General features: G+C 45.7%; 2 protein-coding genes across 2 annotated transcripts; both read left to right on the forward strand.

Moving 5' to 3' along the window:
- The first annotated feature begins 7,732 nt into the window (after nucleotides 1-7,732).
- Nucleotides 7,733-8,698, forward strand: LOC123346898 (olfactory receptor 6N1-like). The gene has a single exon (XM_044984342.1). It carries the CDS (start codon nucleotides 7,733-7,735, stop codon nucleotides 8,696-8,698), a length of 966 nt encoding a protein of 321 aa, XP_044840277.1.
- Nucleotides 8,699-20,845: 12,147 nt separating this feature from the next.
- Nucleotides 20,846-21,802, forward strand: LOC123346899 (olfactory receptor 11A1-like). Its single transcript, XM_044984343.1, has one exon. It carries the CDS (start codon nucleotides 20,846-20,848, stop codon nucleotides 21,800-21,802), a length of 957 nt encoding a protein of 318 aa, XP_044840278.1.
- The last annotated feature ends 4,303 nt before the right edge of the window (nucleotides 21,803-26,105 follow it).

Genomic DNA, 26,105 nt, shown 5'->3' on the forward strand with positions numbered 1-26,105 from the left:
CATCATGGAGTTTTTTAGACACGGAGTGAAGACCATTTTTTGACCAATTTTTATTTTCAGAAAAAAGCCATTTTTGACCAAAATGTATGTTTGGACAATAAAAATACTAAGTCCTGGTGCAGCATAGGTGCCGACATAAGCCTGGGAAATCAGCCACCCCTGAAATTGTGCTTAATGCCATCCTCACCGTATCCCCCTGCAAATCAGCTACCACCATTGTTCTCACACAGACCAGATGCAAACAACCAGGCCTCAGCTGTGATCTCTGGATACTTCACCAGGAGCAGCTTCATACTTCTTACCTGGGCTAAGCTTAATTGTGTCCAGCTCTGGCAAAGCACCAGGACCAGGCTCACCGGGCCCTTGGAGGCAGGGAGGTTGGGCACACAAAGAGGTAGACTCACAAGCCAAGGCCACTGGGACTGTCTAGACCCAGCTGGGGGTTGCCAGGGCATCCGTAGAACTGAGGCCATTCCTGGGGTCGGGTCTGTCAAATGGTCAGCGAAGAGGGACTTGGCCTGTGGCATTTAGGGCACAGAGCAGTTCAAAGGAACGGGCCTGTTACAATGAGTGTCCCCAAAACTGACTGCAACAAGTGCTCATCCCGAGAGAGCTAGCTCTCAGGGCACCGTGTCCAGCAAGCCCCAGGTGCCATAGACAACTCTGCTCCTCACAGGGTCCCCTCCTCAGAGAATGAGGCAACCTATGTTGAGAGGAAGTGGCTACCACCTACCAACGGGCAGAACTCCTGTGGTGCCAAAATGGCAGTGCTGGCTCAGTCACTGAGAGCACTTCAGGGCTTGGCCAGAGGCAGGGGAACTGGGCACCAGTGAGAACGACAGAATTTCAGCACTGAAGAAAGGATTTTCCAAGGAACCTAATGGAGTTGGGTTCCCAAATCCCTTTGAAATGACAGTTGAATACTTAACTCCCTTATCAAACGTAGCCATGTTAGTCTGTATTCACAAAAACAATGAGTCTTCAGAATGCCACCGGACTACTCACTTTTTATCTCCCTTGGATGCCTCTGAGAATCTCAGCCTGGAAAGCCACTGAGATTCTGTTATGGTAGGTTCAATCTATGTATTTCCACTGGAAACAGATGCCACAGCAACAGAAATGCACTGGACTGATGGGAAACCCCTGCTAAACCTTTGAGAGCTTCTACGGTTGTATGTGCTGTTGTAGCCATTAATGTTCCATTCAAACTGTTCTACGATTTGGTTCTCCATGGCTCTAATTTGGAAGAGTGCACACCTAGCAGTAGGTCAGAAATGAGGAAACACGTGATTATGCTCTCTAGGGTCACTAGCGGGCAGAGGAATAGAAAAGGTGCAGCCGTGCTGACCAATGGCCAATGGATAACAATCAAAGTGGAAGGGCAAGAAAGGAGAAGTTTTGTTGCCAAATGACCATCAGAGGGAAGTAGAAAGGGAGGTGACACTGTACAATGGAATATAAGTGGTGAGGAATGGGCCCTGAAGAGAAAAAGGACCTCTACGTATGTAATGATAGAAGCAGATGTTGAGGAGTGAGAAATGGGCTATTATAGAGGCAGTCCTCGGACTTAAGACACAATTGTTTCCTGAAAATCGCGTCTTAAGTCGAAAAGTCCTAACTCGGAACTGATTTTTCCATACATACAATTTTATGAAGGGAGGATCGTTGTAAAGTTGAAACCAGCATTGTAAAGTCGATTTTATATTAAAATTTATAAACATCATACGTGCCCTTCGTCTTAACTCAAACGTCATAAAGTCGAGGACTGTCTGTACTAAATAATGGTCAGCACGTGACAAGAGTCAAGAACTGGAAAGAGGCAGATTATAGCAAGAATAATCCACTACTAGAGGCGAGCAGAGTAAATGGGTGTCATGCTGGGAAATGACCACTAGATTGCAACAGAGTAGAAGAAATGAGCGGGGGTGAGGGGGATTTGCAGAAATATTGACTAAAGACCAATAGATTTTTAAAAAGAACAGGAGTACTTGTGGCACCTTAGAGACTAACACATTTATTTGAGCATAATCTTTTGTGAGCTACAGCCCACTTCTTCAGATGCATAGAATGGAACATATAGTGAGGAGATATATATACACATACAGAGAGCATGAAAAGGTGGCAGTTGTCTTACCAACTCTGAGAGGCCAATTAAGTAAGAGAAAAAGACTTTTGAAGTGATAATCAAGATAGCCCAGTACAAACAGTTTGATAAGAAGTGTGAGAATACTTACATGGGGAGATAGGCTTGAATAGAAACTGGGAATGGCTGTGCCATTGCAAACATTGAAACTAAGTTGATTGCATCTAATTTCTTGTTGGAGTCTGTTTGAAGCTTCAAAAACAGACTCCAAGGAGAAACTGCTGTACTTGAATTGATATGCAAATTAGCTTTTTCTCAAATAAATAAGGTGCCACAAGTACTCCTGTTCTTTTTGCGGATACAGACTAACACGGCTGCTACTCTGAAACCTGCCAATAGAATTTAGTAGCCAACACAATAATGGGCAAGTTATACTGTCAAATGGCCACTAGGTGGAAGCATGTTGTAAGAGTGAGACATGAATAGATATTTACAGAAGTACACACTAGATGGCAGCACATATGTAATATTAAAAACATCACCTTGGACAGGCATCTCCCAAAAATATAAGCTGGTGTTTGTTCATCATCAAAATATTTTCCATATAGGATCATTAGACTTAAAAAAAGTTGCAATTATACAAGTCACACTGTACAAGTCCCGCTGGGCATTGTTAGCCACAAAGCTTTGGAGACACAAAATGAACCAAGTGGGAGAAAGGTTGAAGTGGGACCGTATTAAAAAGTGTGAAGACTGAATACAAATATAAGGGAGCATTTACACTTTGTAAATCGAAGGGGAAGCTCATTTTCCAAACGTAGATCAAATGTACCTGCTCATTCCTCAAGGTAACTGCGGGTCTCTTCATTGAGAAAATCCAGTTTCTGCAGAAAGAGGAGAGACAAGATTCAGCTGAGGATCCCGAGTCCTGGTGGCCAGGCCCTGAGAAGTAAGAGCTCATCACTTCAAGCTTGGGCTGTGCTGTGGTTACAGGTGAGCACCATCTTCCTGACTGTATTTCTATACCACCACCAAACAGAGGCATGAATGTGCTTTGTGAATATTAGATGGACAAGGTGGGTGAGGTAATATCCTTTATTGGACCAGCTTCTGTTGGTGAACGAGAGAAGCTTTTGAGCAAGACAGAGCTCTTTTTCAGGTGAATATTAGCAATTTTATCCTCACCTTCCCACCGCAGTGCCAGTCAGCATTCATAGCACCATTTCACAGAGATGGAGCTTGAGATCCATGTCTTGTGACAAGTCCTCAGTTGGGGATATGTGCCACTTTCACAAATGGAGCTACCTTGACTTATATCAGCTGGGGATCTGGCTCAGTGTGTGCCCCAATGGGGTGGGAAGTGGTGCTAGAGTCTTACTAGCCCGGATCACAGATGCCAGATTCAGGGCCAGTCCACAACATTTTGGCACCTGAGGCGGGGAGCTCAAATGATGCTCCCATGCCCCCTCACTTGGGCCAAAACTTTGAAAGGTCTCAGTTCTGCCTTCTTCCTGTTCTGCTCCTCTCATGGTACTGCTCTGCTACCGGCCCCAATAAAGGAGAACTAACAACTTAAAATGCCTTGCTCAAAAATTTTAAGTAATACTTTACTATGCAGACAAGAAAAGTTACATTTCCTGTTCAGACATTTGAAAGCTAACACTGGCATTTTTATCTGTTTGAATAATCAAAGTTTTGCTTTCCGTGCTTTCTTGGTTGCAAAGATGTGAATTGCTTCCTACTGATAATCCACAGTCTAGGCCAGTTCATGCTCTGTTGAGATGGTTGTAAGGCTGACCAGCCTTTCCTGTGTCATTCTGGAGCATAGATGTGTTTTTATTACCTTCAGCTTGGAGAAGCTGCGTTCTCCACTGGCAACTGTTACAGGAAGTGATAGAAGTATGCACAGAGCAACAAAAGCATTTGGAAAGAGGGTAGTCCTCTTATCTGTGCACATATATTCCAGAACAGCTTTTGGAGTTGATCCTGCTGAAATGTATCTTGAAAGGGCTTTCAGTTCATCACCTAAATCACTCGCATCAATATCGTGCATGTCATCCAACACTGTCTCTAGTGCCCTGCATTGCTGGTGTAGGTCTTCTTCAGGTATAGTGAGGAGTTTTGGACTATCATACAACATCCCAAATATACTGCTGTGTTCCTTGAGTTGCATGAAACGTTCTTCAACTGACTGTATTGCACAATTGAGCACCTGGTTAAAGAATTCAACTTTGAATTGTTGTTTGGGATCTCTTATGGGATTATCCCATGCCTTGTAATCAAAAACTCTTCTTCTTCGGTGACTCCTGTATTCATGAATGGGTGGGAAAATAGCTTCAGTGTAAAGCTCCTCTGCCAACTTCTGTGCATTCTTCAGAACGTTTTGAAATCCCTCATCAGACTGGTAAGGCTGTAGGTATTACTTTGCTTTGTCCAGTTGTTCCATTGCTCCAGATCTATCAAGGTCAACAGCTTGGAGTCTCTTACTTACAACATTTATTTCAAACAGTATGTCATGCCACAACACTAAGCCACGCAGAAATTTCAAGTTATGTATGTTTCTGGTGATTCCATTTCCCTCTGCCACTGTTCTCCCATGAACAGTTCCTTTCATAGCACTATCCTCCATAATGGCAACTATGGCATCATTTATCTTCCGAATTTGGTGTTTGATAGGCTTTATCACCTCCGCTTGACTTTCCCATCGTGTGGCACTCAGTGATTTCAGTGTCAGAGAGGATGTTCCCAGATGTTACTTCAAAATTTTCCATCGATGAGCTGATGCAGCAAAAAATACATAGATGCTTTGAATTACATTAAAACATTCAGCAGCCTCACTAGAAGCTAATGCTGCATCGCTGACCACCAAGTTCAATAAATGAGAACTGCATGGGACAAAATAAGCTCGAGAGTTTAACTCTAGGATCCGTGTCTGCACTCCTCTGTTCTTTCCTCTCATGTTGGCGCCATTATCGTAGCCCTGTCCTCTCATGTCAACTATCGAGATTCCTGTATCTTACAGCTTTTTAAGAAGCACATTTGTCATACCAGCTCCTGTAGTATCATCAATGTCAATACATTCTAGAAAATGCTGTCTGACGGTCACTATTGCAGGGACATTTTCACTAGGTTCTGTTGTTGTTACAAAATGCACCATTCAAGTCATTTGTTCCGTAAGGCTGTTAGGTGTGCAGTCCAGAATAACAGAGTAATATCTTGCTGACTTCAGATCTGCCACAATCTTCTGTTTGACTTTTGTTGCCAGTAACTATATGTTCTCATTTTGAACTGTTTTTCCAAGGTAGTGGGGTGTGTACATTTCTTGGGTGGTGACTCTTCTTAGATGCTCCTGGAGTACAGCATCAAACTCAGCAGTCAGCTCCACAATTTGAAGGAAGTTTCCATTGTTTGGCACATACAGCTGATCTGAAGTGCCACACAGTGCTAGGTTTTGGGTAGCAAGCATTCTCACAATGGCAATGAGCCTTTTCAGAACATTTTGCCAGTAAAGAGACTCTGATGCAATCTTCTCTTGATGCTGTAGTCTCATCTCAAGCTCTTTCCATCTATGGTGATTTGCTGCCTTCTCATGGCATGGCAGATTTTTAGCCAGATTTTTCCAGTCCTTTGTTCCTATAGAACCCAATGTGGCTGGAACATTAGACTGGAAGAGTTTGCAACAAAAAGAGTATTCAGCATTCTTGGATTTTGAGTACATAAGCCATGGCCTCTCCACTTTGTCACCACTGAGGATTTCACATCAGTAATGTGTTGGATGGAAACCTCTATTTTCATTGTCTTTGGGGAACATGAAGTTTTTCACTTGCTGTGGCCCATGCAGTACAAGGAAGTCCCTAAGGCTACTGCTCAAGTGGGTCCACAGTTCTAGATCATCTAGACTTAAGGAACTAAACTCAGCAGCTGCTGTTTCTTGCGCCTCCACCACACTCTTCTCTGATCTACACTTTTCTTCAGGAATGTGCATATTTACATCCTTTTGAGATAGAGATATGGATGCTGCAGTAGCTGCCAGGTCACCTGCACTCTGACTAACTGGAAGATTAGGCATCTCCTCACCTCTCACATCCTCACTGGGGCCGGAAGGCTCCCCATGAACATTTGTGTCTATGTATCTCAGGAGAGCTCCTTCCTGCTTAGGTAGAAAAGCTTCCTTTGCTTTCTTTTTCTGAATGCTGCCCCAGAGGGGCGTTTTCTTCTTTCACTCATGACTGCTGTTTCTGCCAGCTAGAGTGGCTCTCCACACTCAGTTGAAGGGGACAAATAAGCAGGCTGGTAGCAAGGCCTGAGTGAGGGAAGAGATCAGTGTCTCAAGGGCCTAACTGGCTCCTACTACTTCAGTTGGCTGCCGGTTCTCCTCAAGTGGGTTCAGGGAAGCAGCAGGAAACAAGAAGCTTCCTGAGAAGCTGGTGTTAATCAGTCCAGGCTCCTGGGGGTGCTAGAGAGGTACATAAGAGGCTCCTCCTCCTCTCTCTCTCCCTGAAGCTCCTGCTGCTTTCTGTTATTCCCTCTCACCTTTTCTCCTGCCTACCTGTTATGTCTCTTGTGCCCTTCTTCGTCCAGCACAGCACTCCACCATCTCTGTGCATCTAGGGCAGAGAGAATACATATGCACCAGCAGCAGACACAATTTTCTAAACTCTGGGTCCTAGTGGCCCCCCACTCCCCCGCCCCCCACACACACATACAGTCTGGCACCTAAGGTGGCCACCTCAGTTCATCTCATGGTAAGGCCAGCCCTGGCCAGATTGTTTCTAGACTCTGAGTTCAGGGACAGCATATTTTTCCCCCCGATCCCCTGTGCCTTTCTTGTTCCTGTATTTTCCTCCCACAAATCATTATGCAGTGCGGAGGGTCACTCCCCAGTTAGGGTTGCACAAGAACCTAGTTCAGCCCCTTCCTAAGATACATCCTTCAAAGAGCTGTATTTTATTACTGCTACATAGTCAACATCAGGCAACAGAAAAGGCATTGTTAGTCTATGACAATGTCACCATCACAACGACAGGAACTAAGGGAGAATTTACTCCACTTCAGAATTTATGGCATAAACTGATCTCTTGTGAGGGGGTGAAAATTATTCCTTCTCCTACAGTGCAATGAAATGCTGAATATACCAGGATATATGGTTAGATTAATTTCCATTAGTTCTAACAAAAGATCATGCCTAAGGATACTAAACTGCACTGGAAATCTCAGCGCAAATATTAGTTGATATATTTATTAATTTTGACTTCTAAGTCATGGCATGATTCTGGTCTTTGCCAGAAGTGAAATATTGTATTTAAGCATAATTGTAAAGCTCCAGTAAGTTACTAGATAGGATATGACAGTAGATAGAGAGGTGGTCTGATCTGTCATATCAGTACTCGGCTACCAGAGAAATGGACTATTTTATTAGTCATTGCTCTGATATGGCAGAATGAGGTCTTCATGGATACCAATGATCTGTCCTTGGACTGAAACTCCTGGCACTTAGCTCTGAAGTCTACATTTAGTCTTAAACTTTCAGCCTGTAACCAGGACAGGGAGGGGAGTTTCTGAATATATTCACAAGACTTGATTAACTTTTAACTCTGTGTTCTTCCAGTTCCATTGCACAGTTTGTTTTCTTGTTCCTTGACTCAACCCATGGAAGACAGAGACTGGAGAAATCAAACAGTTGTCACAGAATTCAACTTCCTGGGATTTGGGGACCTCCCTGACCTGCAAATTCTACTCTTTGTGATGTTTCTAGTGATCTACATCGCAACCGTGAGTGGGAACATCATCATCATTGCACTAGTTGTGGCTGATCAGCACCTTCACACCCCCATGTACTTCTTCTTGGGGAACTTGTCCGGCTTGGAGACCTGCTACTCCTCAACCATTCTTCCCCAGATGCTGGCCAATCTCCTGACTGGGGATAAAACCATCTCATTCAGTGGCTGCTTCACACAACTCTATTTCTTTTGTGCTCTGGCGGCTACAGAATGCTATCTCCTAGCAGCGATGTCTTATGATAGGTATTTAGCGATATGTAAACCCCTGCACTATTCAGCTCTTATGAATACCAGATTTTGCCTCCAGCTGGCTGCTGGGTCATGGTTGAATGGTTATTTGGCTACTGCCATATTTGTATTATTCATGTCTCATTTAATATTCTGTGGCCCGAATGAAATTGACCATTTCTATTGTGATCTCATCCCATTGATAAAACTTTCCTGCAGTGACACCCACCTGGTCATATTGTTAGATTTCGTACTGGCCTGTGTATTCACCCTGCCTCCATTCCTACTAACACTGACATCCTATGTGTGTATCCTCACCACCATCCTGAGAATCCCTTCCACCACTGGGAGGCAAAAGGCATTTTCCACCTGCTCCTCTCACCTCATTGTAGTGACGATTTACTATGGAACCCTAATGATTGTCTACATGCTACCGAAACGCGACACATTAAGCTTCCTCAACAAAGTGCTCTCTGTTTGCTACACAGTCCTGACTCCCCTGGTAAACCCCCTCATCTACAGCCTGAGAAACAGAGAGGTCAAGGAAGCCTTGTGCAAAGCAGTAAGTAAATTTGTGGCTTTCACAAAAACATGCAGAGATTCCTAGATAATAAATTTGCTTAAATCACCCAGGCAGCTGTAAAAACCTCAGGCTATCAGCCCCTCATTGAAATTCAATTGAAATCCCCCATTGAAAATCTTACCACTAATGTGAAATAAATGGAAATGATCTGCATGGAGTTAGGCCTGGTCTACACAAGGCTGTTATTTCAGAATTAGCCCAGTTAATTAAAAAAAAAAGAAAAAGATTCCATTCCCATGACCAAACTGGCCTTTTCAATTTAAAGGGCTCTTTAATGCGGTTTCTGTACTCCACCTCGGCAAGTGGAGTAGCACTTTAACCCACAATTACAATCTTGATTTAAGGTATTGTGGATGCAATTATTGGCCTCCGGGAGCTATCCCAGAATGCTCCCTTGTGACTGCTCTGGACAACACTCTCAACTCCGATGCACTAGCCAGGTGGGAAGGAAAAGCCCTGGGAACTTTTGAATTTCATTTCCTGTTTGGTCACTGTCAGCATAGGTGACCATTAGCACAGTACACCATCACAGGCAACCATTCAGACTTCTGCATCACAGGAGATCACGCAGTCCCGGATTCACAGACAAGCTCCAGCATGGTCCGAACGGGAGGTTCTGGATCTCATCACATGTGGGGGAGATGAGTCTGTTACGGCAGAACTACGTTCCAAAAAAAAGAACTTAAATATGTACGCTTAAGTCTCCAGGGCCATGATGGAAAGAGGCTACTCCAGGGACACAGAGCAGTGGCGTACGAAAATCAAGGAGGTCAGGCAAGCATACCAAAAAGCCAAGGAGGCAAATGGCGCTCTGGGTCACAGCCCCATACATTCTGCTTTTACCGTGAGCTTCATGCAATTATGGGGGGAGACACCACCACTACTCCATCACTGTCCATGGACACCTGCAAGGGGGAAGTTGCATGGAGCGAGGAGGAAGAGGAGGAGGAGGAGGACAGTGCACATGTGGCGAATGGGGAATCCGTTTCCCCCCCTAGCCAGGAATTATTCTTAATGCTGGAGCCAATAGCCTCCCCCCACTCCCAGTGCGGGCTCCCGGACCATGACCATGGAGAAGGTAGTTCTGGTGATTTAGATCCTGATTGGAGCCATGCGGTGTGGGGCAGGTGGGAAACCCAGACGTGCTGGGCTGTTCACGTATAGTTTAAAGGGCTCATCCCTGCTCAGAGCCTCATCGGAGCCATGCGGTGGGCATGGGGGAGGGGGGGGTTTGTGTGAAGTGATCATCCCAGAGAGCCCGCAGGCCCTCATTTTATATGGCAAACTCATCAGGCATTGCTTGCTATGGGAAAGGGGACCCAGCAGTTTGAAAACATGGAAATGAATGTAGAAGAAGTAGACCCCTGCGTGCCCCTAGGCTGCCTACAAGCTGAATTCTGTTGCCCGGCTGTGTGTGATGGCTTACTCACACCAAAATGTCCCCTTTGTTCTCGGAAATGTATATTTTAAAATACTACCCTCCCTTTTTCTCCTCCTGCAGGTGCAAATGTATCAACAAGGCCCCTATCTACTCAGTCCCAGAGGCTGGTCCAGATTAGAAGGCAGAAAAAACGAACTCGGGAAGACATGTTCACCGAGCTCATGCAGTCCTCCTGCACTGATAGGGCCCAGCTGAATGCATGGAGGCAAACAATTGTGGAGTCCTGTAAAGCATTACAGGAACAAAAAGAGAGGAGAGATGCGTGTGATGAGAACAGGCAGGACTCTATGGTCAAGCTCACGGGGGAGAAAACTGACATACTCGGCTGTATGGTGGATCTAATGTGGGAAAGGCAGCAAGAGCACAGACTGCTGTTGCATCCCCTGTATAACCACCCTCCCTTCTCCCCAAGTTCCACAGCTTCCTCACCCAGATACCTAAGAACACGAGGACGGAGGCTATGGGAACCCACACAACCCCAGAGGATCACCCAAGCACCAGAAAGCTGACATATGCAAACTTTTGATTTGGTTTCTGGACTTATCCTTCCCTCCTCCTCCTCCTCCTCCTCCACCCCCCTAAACCAAGCCCGCCCCCCCATCTGCCTTCTCCCAATGTGTTGTGCAAAAAATAATGAAGTACAGTTTTTTAAAACAATATAGACTTTTGTTTCCTTTCATATATATAGGGGGTGGGTAACTTCAAGAGAAACAAACACAACTGTCACACCGTACCGCCAGTCATGAAACTGGCTTTCAAAGTTTCTCTGATGCACAGCGCGCCCTATCTGGCTGTGTAAAATTGGCCACCAGATGAGTTGCCTCAACCTCCCACCCCACCATAAATGTCTCCCCCTTGCACTGAGAGAGACTGTGGAGCACACAACAACCAGCAATTACAATTGGAATGTTGGTTGTGCTGAGATCTGACCGAGTCAGTACACTGCGCCAGCACGGTTTCAAACGTCCAAAAGCACATTCTACAACCATTCTGCACTTGCTCAGCCTATAGTTGAACCGCTTCTTACTACTGTCCAGGGTGCCTGTTTACGGCTTCATGAGCCATGGCGTTAAGGGGTGGGCTGGGTCTGCGAGATAACTATAGGCATTTCAACATCCCCAACAGTAATTTTCTGGTCTGGGAAGTCAGTCCCTTCCTGCAGCTGTTCAAATAGACCAGAGTTCCTGAAGATGCGAGCATCATGCACCTTTCCCAGCCATACTACATTGATGTCAGTGAAATGTCCCTTGTGATCCACCAGTGGTTGCAGCACTATGGAAAAGTACCCCTTGCGGTTTATGTACTGGCCGCCCCGGTGTGCCGGGGCCAAGATAGGGATATTTGTTCCATCTATCACCCCACCGCAGTTAGGGAAACCCAGCTCATTAAAGCCACCCACAATAGTCTGCACATTTCCCAAAGTCACTACCCTTAATAGCGGCTGGTCAATGATTGTGTTGGCTACTTGCAGCACTGCAGCCCCCACAGTAGATTTGCCCACTCCAAACTGATTCCCGACTGACCGGTAGCTGTCGGGCATTGCAAGCTTCCACAGTGCTATGGCCGCTCACTTCTCAACTGTGAGGGTTGCTCTCATTTTGGTGTCTTTGCACTTCAGGGCAGGGGACAGCAAGTCACAAAGTTCCATGAAAGTGGCCCTTCGCATATGAAAGTTTGCAGCCACTGGGAATCATCCCAGACCTGCAACACTATGTGGTCCCACCAGTCTGTGCTTGTTTCCCGGGCCCAGAATCGGCGTTCCACAACATGAACCAGGCCCAATGCCACCATGAGCTCCCAATCGCCACATGCCGTGCTTCTAGGAATGGCTATGCCCATGTCCTCATCAGTATAGTAATTGCGTTGTCGTCACTTCCTTGCCCGGTTTTACAGGTACTGCACATAGTGCTGGATAATGTGCAAGGTATTTACAATGGTCAAAACTGCAGCGGAGATCTGAGTGGGCTCCAGGCTTGCCACGCTATGGCGGCTGCACACGTAATCCTGGAAAAAGGGTGCAAAACGAGCTGTTTGATTCAAGATGGCCGATAAAAGGTGGTAAATGGTTGTCTTCTGTAGCTTTCACGGAGTCAGGAAGTTTGTTAGAGCTGCAAGAGCGGGAAGCAGAGTTTGTGGTGGAAACATGAGCAGAGTTAGCAGCGCAAGCTGTGCCGCTCCGTTCATGATGGCCAAAAAACAGAATGGAATGGTTGCCTTCTGTAGCTTCCATGGGAACCCATGACTGACAACATGGAAAAAGTGGTGGAAGCTGTGTGGCTCTGTTTATGGTAGCCGAAATAAGATGGGAAATGGTTAGATGAAAGAGTAGATAGAAAGACGAGAGGACATGCGAGGTGGATTCATTGTACCAGGAGACAGGCAGTGTACCGTGCTGCACTGTCTGCTGGTAGTATGGCATCTGCTGTAGCTTTCACAGAGGGAGTAGGGAGTGGCAGCATACACCCAGAAAAACCTGTGAGAATGTTTTTGCCCCATCATGCACTGGGAGCTTAACCCACAATTCCAGTGGGCAGCAGAGAGTGCAGGAACTGTGGGATAGCTACCACAGTGCACCGCTCCGACATTCAATGGTAGCCTCAGTACTGTGGATGCACACCTCCGAATTCACAACACGGAAATCTTCCAAAAATTAGAATAAAATAAGTTCAAATTAATTTCATTCTGTGGACGTACCCTTACTGAGACAGTCTTTGTAGTCCCATGTATAGGAAAGTGCGGTTGTGGACAGCTTTATCACTGTTTCGTGTTCAGCACTGATAGACGCAGTATGATGGTATTTTTCTCCAAGGTCTTGTCTTAACAGTCATCTTATGTGAGGAGCATGTACAGCGTCTCAAACTGCCTTACCCAAAATCAGCTCTGTGCAGAAAATCCACTAATGATTAAAGTAAATCCCTGTGTATATCCTCTGTCTGTTTTTTCTCTATGCTAGACACTTAAGTTTTGTAATCAAATTCAGACAGTCTAATACAAACAAAACACGATGGGTGACATCATCATGCTTTTTGCTGCAGATCGTTTCTTATGCCCCTAAGGACACAATGGAGAATCCAGCTCATTTCAGCGTTGTCCATCTAAGTGGAAGGACCAGGGAGGGCAGAGGCCATAACCAGGGTCCCGTCATGGTGTTTTTAACTGGGCAACAAGCACAGTGGAGACAATTTTAACCACATTTTTATATCCATAAAAAACCCATTTCTGATCAAAATTTATGTTCGGACAATAAAAATACTAACTCCTGGTGCAGCAGAGATGGGGATGTAATTCTGGGAAATCTGCCACACCTGAAATTGTGCTTAATGCCGTCATAGCCCTCTGGAAACCAACCACCTTCACTGTGCTCACAAAGGCTGGATGCAAGTGACCAGGCCCCAGCAGTGACCTCTGGACTCTTCACCAGGAAAAGCTTCATAGCTTCATGTGATCAGCTCTGGCAAAGCCACAGCACCAAGCTCACAGGGCCCTTGGAGGCGGGAGGTTGGGCACACAAAGTGGTTATTCTTACAGCAAAACAGTGTAAGAGACACCCCAGGTTGGAAAATTGAGGAGACACAGCTGTCTTTCTGTCCTGATTGTACCCCAGGTAATGGCACAGTATCTTACCTCTTGCTCTATCTCCAGCACTGTTTTGATCCACTCTTCCATTCTCGGGGGTTTATATCCCCTATCTTTGCATCTTTATCTAGGGATTTTACTAGTAGGTAATTTCCCCCCCATTTCCTTTTCCCGCCCTCCTATTTGCTGGTCCTTCTTCTGGGTGCAGAGAATCTACCCTTTTCTTTTTCCTTGCTTGCATCCAGTCTTCCTCAGTGCTTTCCCTACCCTCATGGTCTAGCCAGGTTTCAGTTTCATTTATCTCTTCCATTTCACTCTACCTAACCAGCCAGTAGCTCCTCTATCAGCCCACAATCACCACTGAGACAACCCTTCTTCAGCCAGACCCTAAATACTTCCTGCTGCACCCCATGAATTTATATAGGGTTAAGGAGCCAATCAGGGATTATTAAAACCACTGTCAGTCAGATCACTTGAGGTGGAACCTCCCATGGCATTCAACCACTGCAGATTGTGTGCTGCAGGGACTAACCAAATTACAAGTAGCAATGCAGGGATGTTGGTTGTCTGGTAGCCCTATAGACCAAGGTGCAAGCCCCCCTCCTCCAGGCCTTACATCATCCCTGTTGGCAGTGCTGCCCAGTCAGGTTCCTCTATAAGGATGATGGTGTGCTTAGCAGATAAGGGAAGCTTGCCTATATAATCCAACATAATGGCTACCTCTAGATGGGTGCATCCATTGGGTTTCTGGGAAACTGGGTGGGCGGAAGCACCCAAGAGCACTTGTGCAAAGTCAGTGTTTGGCTGGCTGCTGCTGGAGGCCCAAACGGTGGCAATAGGGCATGGCAGGCCAGGCGAGCAGCTGAGTCCCAGAGGCAGGAACTGAGGCAGATAGTAAGTGGCCTGCGGGGGTGGTGGAGGGGGCAGCAGTGGTGGTGGGGGTTGAGGGGGACACAGATGGACCAGGGGGCAGGCTTCCCACCACACACCCTGTGTTCCCACAAACACAGTCTAAACCCCCACCACTAGAGCACAGTTAAAGAGTTACTCAGTTTTTGATGGCCCCCTCCACAGTGGTCTCCAGAGTCCTGTGTGCTCCCCCAGCAGCCGGTCGTCTTTTCAGTCCTTTTCTTCCTCCTCAAAGCTCCAGCAGCTTCCCAGGGCAAACACAGCTCCAGCAGCAGCAGCTCCTCCTCCAGCAGCCCTGGTGGCCAGGCAGGAAGGACCCCCCACAGGTGGTAGCTGTAGTGGTGGTGGAGGATAGGGAGTGCATGGAGAAGGAGGTGAGGGGAAAAGTGCAGTCAGAAATGAAGCAGGATATGGGTGAGGAGCCAGTATAGGGGTTGCAACCTGGCTCACTCTAAGTAAATGTGCGCCAGGGTCTCCCTCACGCCGCAGAAGGGGCAGGTGTCCGGGACAGGGGTAAACCGCGCCAAGTACACGCCCGTGCTCACGGCCCCATGGAGGAGCCGACAACTGATATCCCCGGCGGGCCTCGGGACCAGGGTGGAGTACAGGCTGGCCCACTGGGGCTCCTCACCCTCCAGAGGTTGCAGGAGGTCCTGCCACTTGGTGTCGGGGCAGGACACGAGGGTGAGGAAGTGAAGGGTGTGGAGCACGAGCGTGTAGAGATGCTTCCTTGGCACGGTTTGGAAACGGACCGGCTCCAACATAGAGATGGGATAATTGTCATAGACTGCAAAAGAAAAATTAAAGAAAAGAAAGGTAAAAGAAAACCCTCTGGGATAGATTAGCATACCAGCTACTCTCACAGACAGATTCAAAACACAGAGGATGTTCCCCTGGGTGAACATCTTAATACACACAAGAATACCCAAATGTGATAATTCCCTTAATGGCACCAAATCAAGTTACAAAGAAAATAAACATAAACCTATTTATCCCTTTTTAAAACTTACTACTCTGATAAGAGGCTGGTTCCTTGTTCTTTTTCATTCCGGCTGAAACTGAAACTGACTAAACAAAGAAAACTTCCCTCCTTCCTTTTGAAACATCTTGTTCCCCCATTGGTTTCTCCGGTCAGGTGTCAGCTAGGCTAGGTGAACGTCTTATCCCTTTACAGGTAAAAGAGGCATTAACCCTTAACTATCTGTTTATGACAAAGACGATAAAGTCACTGCATAGAAACTAAATGGATTCTTTGCTTCAGTCTTCACAGCTGAGGATGTTAGGGAGATTCCCAAACTTGAGCTGGCTTTTGTACGTGATAAATCTGAGGAACTGTCACAGATTGAAGTGTCCCTAGAGGAGGTTTTGGAATTAATTGATAAACTCAACATTAACAAGTCACCGGGACCAGATGGCATTCGCCCAAGAGTTCTGAAAGAACTCAAATGTGAAGTTGCAGAAATATTAACTAAGGTTTGTAACCTTTCCTTTAAATCGGCTTTGGTACCCAATGACTGGAAGTTAGCTAATGTAACACCAATATTTAAAAAGGGCTCTAGAGGTGATCCCCGCAATTACAGACTGGTAAGTCTAACGTCAGTACCGGGCAAATTAGTCGAAACAATAGTTAAGAATAAAATTGTCAGACACATAGAAAAACATAAACTGTTGAGCAATAGTCAACATGGCTTCTGTAAAGGGAAATTGTGTCTTACTAATCTATTAGAGTTCTTTGAAGGGGTCAACAAACATGTGGACAAGGGGGATCCAGTGGACATAGTTTACTTAGATTTCCAGAAAGCCTTTGACAAGGTCCCTCACCAAAGGCTCTTACGTAAATTAAGCTGTCATGGGAAAAAAGAGAAGGTCCTCCCATGGATTGAAAACTGGTTAAAAGACAGGGAACAAAGGGTAGAAATTAATAGTAAATTCTCAAAACGAAGAGGGGTAACAAGTGGTGTTCCCCAAGGGTCAGTCCTAGGACCAATCCTATTCAATTTATTTATTTATAAATGATCTGGAGAACGGGGTAAACAGTGAAGTGGCAAAGTTTGCAGATGATACTAAACTGCTCAAGATAGTTAAGACCAAAGTAGACTGTGAAGAACTTCAAAAAGATCTCACAAAACTAAGTGATTGGGCAACAAAAAGGCAAATGAAATTTAATGTGGATAAACGTAAAGTAATGCACGTTGGAAAAAATAACCCCAAGTATACATACACTATGATGGGGGCTAATTTAGCTACAACAAGGCAGGAAAAAGAACTTGGAGTCATTGTGGATAGTTCTCTGAAGATGTCCACACAGTGTGCAGAGGCGGTCAAAAAAGCAAACAGGATGTTAGGAATAATTGAAAAGGGGATAGAAAATAAGACTGAGCATATATTATTGCCCTTATATAAATCCATGGTACACCCACATCTCGAATACTGTGTACAGATGTGGTCTCCTCACCTCAAAAAAGATATACTGGCACTAGAAAAGTTTCAGAAAAGGGCAACTAAAATGATTAGGGGTTTGGAGAGGGTCCCATATGAGGAGAGATTAAAGAGGCTAGGACTCTTCAGCTTGGAAAAGAGGAGACAAAGGGGGGATAGGATAGAGGTATATAAAATCATGAGTGATGTTGAGAAAGTGGATAAGGAAAAGTTATTTATTTATTCCCATAATACAAGAACTAGGGGTCACCAAATGAAATTAATAGGCAGCAGGTTTAAAACAAATAGAAGGAAGTTCTTCTTCACACAGCGCACAGTCAACGTGTGGAACACCTTACCTGAGGAGGTTGTGAAGGCTAGGACTATAACAGCGTTTAAAAGAGAACTGGATAAATTCATGGTGGTTAAGTCCATAAATGCCTATTAGCCAGGATGGGTAAGGAATGGTATCCCTAGCCTCTCTTTGTCCGAGGATGGAGATGGATGGCAGGAGAGAGATCACTTGATCATTGCCTGTTAGGTTACTCCCTCTGGGGTAGCTGGCATTGGCCACTGTCGGTAGACAGATACTGGGCTAGATGGACCTTTGGTCTGACTCGGCATGGCCGTTCTTATGTTCTTATGTACAATCTATACATTTCCTTTGGAAAAAGACCCCATATCAACAGAAATACACTGGATGGATGGAAAACCCCTGCTGAAACTTTCTGAGCCACTGCCGTTGTTGTAGGTGCTGTTGTAGCTACTGTCAATAGATGTTTTAGCTGTGTGTGTGTGTGTTCTCACAGTGTGCTGCTCTGGCTCTGGCCAGGTAACCAGTACAGCAGACTTTGGTCAAAATTCCCAGCAAATCCACCAGACTCCAATTCAGTAGTGAAGGCACTCAGCCAGGTTTATTGCCGATGAAGCACGGTCCTAGTTGCCCGGATCAATATCTATAGTTACACTAGAATATGTATGCCCGTGACAATGGATATGGCTCAGGGAACAGCGGATATTTTCTGTTCCCTCCTAGGCTGGACAAAGTCACCCCATCTGCTACTCTTCTTTTGTACACTGATACAAGCAAGTTTTGTATTGTCCCTCTGACATAGTTAGTGACTGCTCCCTGCTGTGTTTGTCACCACCCAATACCTTATCAAAACATCTCTATCCTTCTTACTGTCATCCTGACCTTATCTTTAAAGGGTCAGCATGTTCCTCTTATCTTTGGGGAGTGGGCTTCTGCCATTCTTGGTATTGGGGTGTTCTGGTACCGTCCTTCTGGAATGTGTTTAAGTGACTGCTAAGTGCCTAGGGTTGCTTCTGTTTTTCCAATAATGGGAAAGTTTATATATCAGAGAGTGAACCTGCCAGCAGGCATGTTTTGTAACATCCTTCTTCTGCTCACAGCCTGACTTTGCTTTATAGTAGACAGGCCTGACTTCTGTTCAGGCCTGAGGCCTTGTGTCTCAGGCTCTCTCTACTACAGCCACTACTGTTGCAATAAGGCTGTTCTACGATTTGGTTCTCAGTGGCTCTACTCTGGAATAGCGCACATGTAGCAGTAGGTAAGTAATGAGGAAAGGGGTGATTAAGCTCTCTAGAGTCATTAGGGGGCAGAGGAATGGAAAGATGTAGTGGTGTTGTCCAGTGGATAGCAGCCAAAGTGGAAGAGCAAGAAAGAAGATGTTATGTTGCCAAATGACCACCTGAGGGAAGTGGAAAGGAAGGTGAAGTTGAATAACAGTGTATAAATGGTTGGAAATGGGTCCCGAAGAGAAAAGGACATCTGCAGTATGTAATGAACTGGGGATAGTAGCAGATGTCTTGGAGCGAGAAATGGGCTGTTATACTCAATAATGGCCAGCAGGTGACATGAGTCAAGCACTGGAAAGATGCAGCTATGACAACAAGAAGAATCCACTAGAGGACAGCAAAGAAAAAGGCTGCCATGCTGGAAAATCAACACTAGATGGCAGCAGAGCAGAGGAACTGAAGGGGGTGTTAGAAATACTGACTAGTGACCAAATGTTTTTGTAGCCAATAGAATAATACTAGAAAAAGGGCCATTAGGTGACAGCATATATTGAATATTAATAACCGGGTAGGGCAAGTAGATTATAACAGGCATCTCCCAAGAATGAAAGCTGGTGTTTGTTCATGATCTAAAATATATTCCACATGGACTCATTAGACTTAATAAAAGATACAATTATAAAAGTCACATTATACATGTCCCAGTGCGCATTGTTAGCTACAAAGCTTTGGAGACAAACAAATCAATGAAGTGGGAGAAAGGTTCAATTGTGACCGTACTAAAAACCGTGAAGACTGAATACAAAGATGAGGCAGCATTTGCACATTGGATTTGCAAATCCAAGGGGAAGCTCATTGCCCAAATGTAGATCAAATGCACCTGCTCATCCCTTCAGGTAACTGCAGGTCTCTTCACTGAGAAAACCCAGTTTCTGCAGAAAGAGGAGAGACAAGAACCTCATCTGAGGATCCTGAATCCTGGCGGCCGAACCCTGAGAAATAAGACTTCATTGCTTCAAGCTTGGGCTGTGCTGTGGTTACAGGTGAGCACCATCTTCCTGACTGTATTTCTATACTACTGCCAAACAGAGGCATGAATGTGTTTTGTGAATAGTAGAGGGACAAGGTGGGTGAGATAATATCTTTTATTGGACCAACTTTTGAGCAACACAGAGCTCTTCTTCAGGTGAATATTATCAGTTTTAGCCTCACCTTCCCTCAGCAGTGCCAGTCAGCGTTCATAGCACCATTTCACAGAGATGGAGGCTGAGATCCATGTCCTGTACAGGTCCTCAGGTGGGGAACTGCCCCACTAACACAAATGGAGATGCCTTGAATTATATCAGCTGGGGATCAGGCTCAGTGTCCCCCAATAGGGTGGGGAGTGGTGAAGGAGTCTTACTAGCTCGGATCAAACATGCCAGATTGTTTCTAGACTCTGAGTTCAGGGACAACATCTTCCACCCCCACCCCACGTGAATTATCATTCCACAAATATTATGTAGTGCAGAGGGTCACTCCCCATTTAGGGTTGCACATCAGCCTCATTTTGTCCCATCCTAAGATCCACCCCCCAAAGAGATGTATTTTATTACAGCTACAGTTAACATCAGGAAAAAGAAAAGGCATTGCCAGTCCCTGACCCACATCACCATCACCACCATAAGAACTAAGGGAGAATTTACTCCACTTCAGAATTTATTGCATAAACTGATGTCTTGTGAGGGGGTGAAAATTATTCCTTCTCCTACAAGGCACTGAAATGCTGAATATACCAGGATATATAGTTATATTAATTTCCATTAATTGTAACCAGAGATCAGTGCCTAAGGACACTAGATTGGGTTGGAAATCTCAGTCCAACATTTTAGTTGATGTATTTATTAATTTTGACTCCTAAGTCATGGCATGATTCTGGCCATTGCCAGAAGTGAAAAACAGCATTTAAGCATCATTGTTAATCTCCTGTATGTCACTGGAAGGAATATGACACTAGATAAAGAAATGGTTTGATCTGTCATATCAGTACTCGGTTACCAGAGAAATAGTTTCTTTATTAGTCATTGTTCTGACATGGCAGAGGGAGATCTACCTGGACACCAATGTTCTGTGCTCAGGCTGAGCCTCCTGGCACTTAGCTGTGAAATCTACATTTAGCCTTAATCTTTCAGCCTGTAACCAGGAGAGGAAGGGGAGTTTCTGAATATTTATGGAATTAAATCATGAACTTTTAACTATGTTTTCCAATTCAATTGCCCAGTTTGTTTTATTGTTCCGAGACTAAACCCATGGAAGACAGAGATTGGAGAAATCAAACAGATGTCATGGAATTCATCCTCCTAGGATTTGGGGATCTCCCTGAACTGAAAATTCTTCTCTTCCTGATGTTCCTAGTGATCTACATCGCAACCGTGACTGGGAACATTCTCATCACTGCACTAGTTGTGACTGATCAGCACCTTCACACCCCCATGTACTTCTTCCTAGGGAACTTGTCCTGCTTGGAGACCTGCTATGCCTCAGCCATCCTGCCGCAGATGCTGGCCAATCTTCTGACTGGGGACAAAACCATCTCAGCCAGTGGCTGCATCATACAAATGTATTTCTTTGGTTCTCTGGTATGTACAGAATGCTATCTCCTAGCAGTGATGTCTTATGATCGGTATTTAGCGATATGTAAACCCCTGCACTATTCAACTCTTATGAATACCAGCTTTAGTCTCCAATTGGCTGCTGGGTCCTGGTTAAATGGTTGTTTGGCTGGTACCATCTTTGTCTCATTCCTATCACAGTTAACATTCTGTGGCCCAAATGAAATTGACCATTTCTATTGTGATGTCATCCCATTCATGGAACTCTCCTGCAGTGACACACACTGGTTAGTATTGTTCCATTTCATCCTATCCTGTGTATTCACCCTGCCTCCATTCCTACTAACCCTGACATCCTACGTGTGTATCATTGCCAGCATCCTGAGTATCCCTTCCACTGCTGGGAGACAAAAGGCCTTTTCCACCTGCTCCTCCCATCTCATTGTGGTGACAATTTACTATGGAACCCTAATGATTGTCTATATGCTTCCAAACCACAATACATTAAGCCTCCTGAACAAAGTGCTCTCTCTTTCCTACACAGTCATGACTCCTCTGGTAAATCCCCTCATCTACAGCCTGAGAAACAGAGAAGTCAAAGAAGCCTTGAGAAAAGCGGTCTGTAAATATGTGGCTTTCACAAAAACTAGCTGAGACTTAGCCTGAAGTTTTCAAGCTGCCTGGGTGATTTAGGCAATCAGCCCCCATTGATATTAAGTTGAAAACTCCCATTGGAAATCTCAGCGCTAATATGAAAAAAATTGAGATGATATGTATGTTACTGATACAGAATGTTTATGTTTCTGAGCTATGTCCTTGTAACCCAAGTTACCCAACATATAGGAAAGGGCGTTTGCGGACAGCTTTGTCACTCTCTCATGTTCATCACTGATTTTTCTGCATGGCCTTGGTTAAAAGTTCACCCTATAGGATGAACTTGTACAGTGTCTGAAAATGCACACAGCTGACATAGTGTAAGGCACAAAAACCACTAATTATCCAAGTAAATCCCCTGTTCATTGTGTCTCTATGTTTATAGGCGCCGACATCCCCGCTTTACCGTGGGTGCTCGCCCCCCCCCGGCCCCACCCCCACTCCACCCCTTTCATGAGGTCCCAGCTGGAGCTCAGGACAGTGTTGTCCGTCTAACTGGAAGGACCAGGGAGGGAAGTGGCCATAACCACATTCCCATCATGGAGTTTTTAACTGGGAACCAGGCAGAGTGAAGACAATTTTAACCAATATTTTATTTCTGTAAAAAAACAATTTTTGATCAAAATTAATGGTTGGACAATAAAAATATGCACGTAAGCTTGGGAAATCTGCCACCCCTGAAATGGTGCTTATTGCCTTCACTGCTCTCAGACAGGCCAGATGCAAATAGCCAGGCCCAAGCAGAAAAATACCATCATACCATCTGGACACTTCACCAGGAACAGCTTCATAACTCTTACCTGGTCTACACCCGGCTGTGACCAGCTCTAGCAAAGCACCAGCACCAGGCTCACTGGGCCCATGGAGGTTGGGCAAACAAAGAGTTAGACTCACAAGCCAGGGCCACTGGGACTGTCCAGACCCAGCTGGGAGTTAGCCAGGGCACACATAGAACTGAGGACATTCTTGGGGTTCAGGTCTGTCAAACAGTCACCAAGGAGGGACTTGCCCTGTGGCCCTGCAGGGCATCAGCTGCTCTGCTCCTGCCAATGGCACAGAGCAGTTTAAAGGAAGGGGAACTGTTACATTGGGGGTCCCCAAAAATGACTACAAAAAGTGCCCGTCCCAAGAGAGGCAGTTCTCAGTACACGGTGTCTAGTCAGTCCTAAGTGCCTTAGACAGCTCCACTGCACTCAGAGCCCTCTCCTCAGGGTGTGAGGCAACCTACGGTGAGAGGAAGCGTCTAACACCTACCAACGGGAAGAATTCCTGTGATGCCAAAATGGCAGTGCTGGCTCAGTCACTGGGAGCATGTCAGGGCTTGGCCAGAGGCAAGGGAGCTGGGCACTGGTGAGAACAGAAGGACTTCAGCATTGCATGAAGGATTTTCCAAGGGCCTTAATGGAGCTAAGTGCCCAACTCCCATTTCAAAGGCATTTGGGTGCATAACTCCATTAGGCACCTTTGAGAATCTACGCCTGGAGAGCCACTGGTAGGTTCAATCTATGCGTTTCTGTTGGAAACAGAAATGCACTGGACTGATACAATACCCCTGCTAAACCTGCAGCTTTATTTGTATCTCACCCAACTCCAGCCAGCCGTGAGAAAAGAGAAGGAAACTGAACAAGACTGCAGGGGACTGCAAAAACTATTGAGACAGTGAAGACCAGCAAAGGGGAAAACAAGAGTTTCGTGTCCCTGAAGCTGATGTGTTTTGGGAAAGCTGAGGGAGCCACAGAATCATAGAATATCAGGGTTGGAAGGGACCTCAGGAGGTCATCTAGTCCAACCCCCAGCTGAAAGCAGGGCCAATCCCCAACTAAATCATTCCAGACAGGGCTTTGTCAAGGCTGACCTTAAAAACATCTAAGGAAGGAGATTCCACCACCTCCCTAGGTGACCCATTCCAGTGCTTCACCACGCTCCTAGTGAAATAATATCCAACCTAGACCTCCCCCACTGCAACTAGATACCATTACTCCTTGTTCTGTCATCTGGTACCACTGAGAAAAGTCTAGCTCCACATTCTTTGGAACCCCCTTTCAGGTAGTTGAAAGCAAGTATCAAATCCCCCCTCATTCTTCTCTTCTGCAGACTAAATAATCCCAGTTCCCTCAGCCTCTCCTCATAAATCGTGTGCTCCAGCCCCCTAATCATTCTTGTTGCCCTCCACTGTACTCTTTCCAATTTTTCCACATCCTTCTTGTAGTGTGGGGCCCAAAACTGGACATAGTACTCCACATGAGGCCCCACCAATGTCAAATAGAGGGGAATGATCATGTGCCTTGATCTGCTGGTAATGCCCCTACTTATACAGCCCAAACTGCTGTTAGCCTTCTCAGCAGCAAGAGCACACTGTTGACTCATATCCAGCTTCTTGTCCACTGTAACCCCTAGGTCCTTTTCTGCAGAACTGCAGCTTAGCCATTTTGTCCCTAGTTGTAACAGTGAATGGGACTCTTCCGTCCTAAGTGCAGGACTCTGCACTTGTCCTTGTTGAACCTCATCAGATTTCTTTTGGCCCAGCCCTCCAATTTGTCTAGGTCACTCTGGACCCTATCCCTACCCTCCAGCATACCTATCTCTCCCCTCATTTTAGTGTCATCTGTGAACTTGCTGAGGATGCAATTTATCCCATCATCCAGATCATTAATAAAGATGTTGAACAAAACCAGCCCCAGGACTGACCACTGGGGCATTGTGCTTGACCCCTGTTTCTTGTTTGTTAGATAATAAAGTCTTGTAATCAAATTTAGACAATCTAATACAAATAAAACACAATGGATGAGATTTTGGTTGCTACAGATCATTTCTTATGCCCCTAAAGACACAGTGTAGAATCCAGGAAGAGCTCAGGTCAGTGTTATTCATCTAAGTGGATGGCCCAGGGAAGGAAGTTGCCATAACCATGTTCCCATCATGGAGTTTTTTAGACACGGAGTGAAGACCATTTTTTGACCAATTTTTATTTTCAGAAAAAAGCCATTTTTGATCAAAATTTATGTTTGGACAATAAAAATACTAAGTCCTGGTGCAGCATAGGTGGGGACATAAGCCTGGGAAATCAGCCACCCCTGAAATTGTGCTTAATGCCATCCTCACCGTATCCCCCTGCAAACCAGCTACCACCATTGCCCTCACACAGACCAGATGCAAACAACCAGGCATCAGCTGTGATCTCTGGATACTTCACCAGGTGCAGCTTCATACTTCTTACCTGGGCTAAGCCTAGCTGTGTCCAGCTCTGGCAAAGCACCAGGACCAGGCTCACCGGGCCCTTGGAGGCAGGGAGGTTGGGCACACAAAGAGGTAGACTCACAAACCAGGGCCACTGGGACTGTCCAGACCCAGCTGGGGGTTGCCAGGGCACCCGTAGAACTGAGGCCATTCCTGGGGTCGGGTCTGTCAAATGGTCAGCGAAGAGAGACTTGGCCTGTGGCATTTAGGACACAGAGCAGTTCAAAGGGAAGGGGCCTGTTACAATGAGTGTCCCCAAAACTGACTGCAACAAGTGCTCATCCCGAGAGAGCTAGCTCTCAGGGCACCGTGTCCAGCAAGCCCCAGGTGCGATAGACAACTCTGCTCCCCACAGGGTCCCCTCATCAGGGAATGAGGCAACCTATGTTGAGAGGAAGTGGCTACCACCTACCAATGGGCAGAATTCCTGTGGCACCAAAATGGCAGTGCTGGCTCAGTCACTGAGAGCATGTCAGGGCTTGGCCAGAGGCAGGGGAGCTGGGCACCAGTGAGAACGATAGAATTTCAGCACTGAAGAAAGGATTTTCCAAGGAACCTAATGGAGTTAGGTTCCCAAATCCCTTTGAAATGACAGTTGAATACTTAACTCCCTTATCAAGGGTAGCCGTGTTAGTCTGTATTCAGAAAAACAATGAGTCTTCAGAGTGACACCAGATTCCTCATTGTTTAACTCTCTTCGATGACTCTGAGAATCTCAGCCTGGAGAGCCACTGAGATTCTGTTATGGTAGGTTCAATCTATGCATTTCCATTGGAAACAGATGCCACAGCAACAGAAATTCACTGGACTGATGGGAAACTCCTGCTAAACCTTGGAGAGCTTCTACGGTTGTATGTGCTGTTGTAGCCATTAATGTTCCATTCAAACTGTTCTACGATTTGGTTCTTCATGGCTCTAATTTGGAAGAGTGCACACCTAGCAGTAGGTCAGAAATGAGGAAACACGTGATTATGCTCTCTAGGGTCACTAGAAGGCAGAGGAATGGAAAAGGTGCAGCCGTGCTGACCAATGGCCAATGGATAACAATCAAAGCGGAAGGGCAAGA

The sequence above is a fragment of the Mauremys mutica genome, chromosome 12 (genome assembly GCF_020497125.1).
Source record: "Mauremys mutica isolate MM-2020 ecotype Southern chromosome 12, ASM2049712v1, whole genome shotgun sequence".
NCBI classification, from domain to species: domain Eukaryota; kingdom Metazoa; phylum Chordata; order Testudines; family Geoemydidae; genus Mauremys; species Mauremys mutica.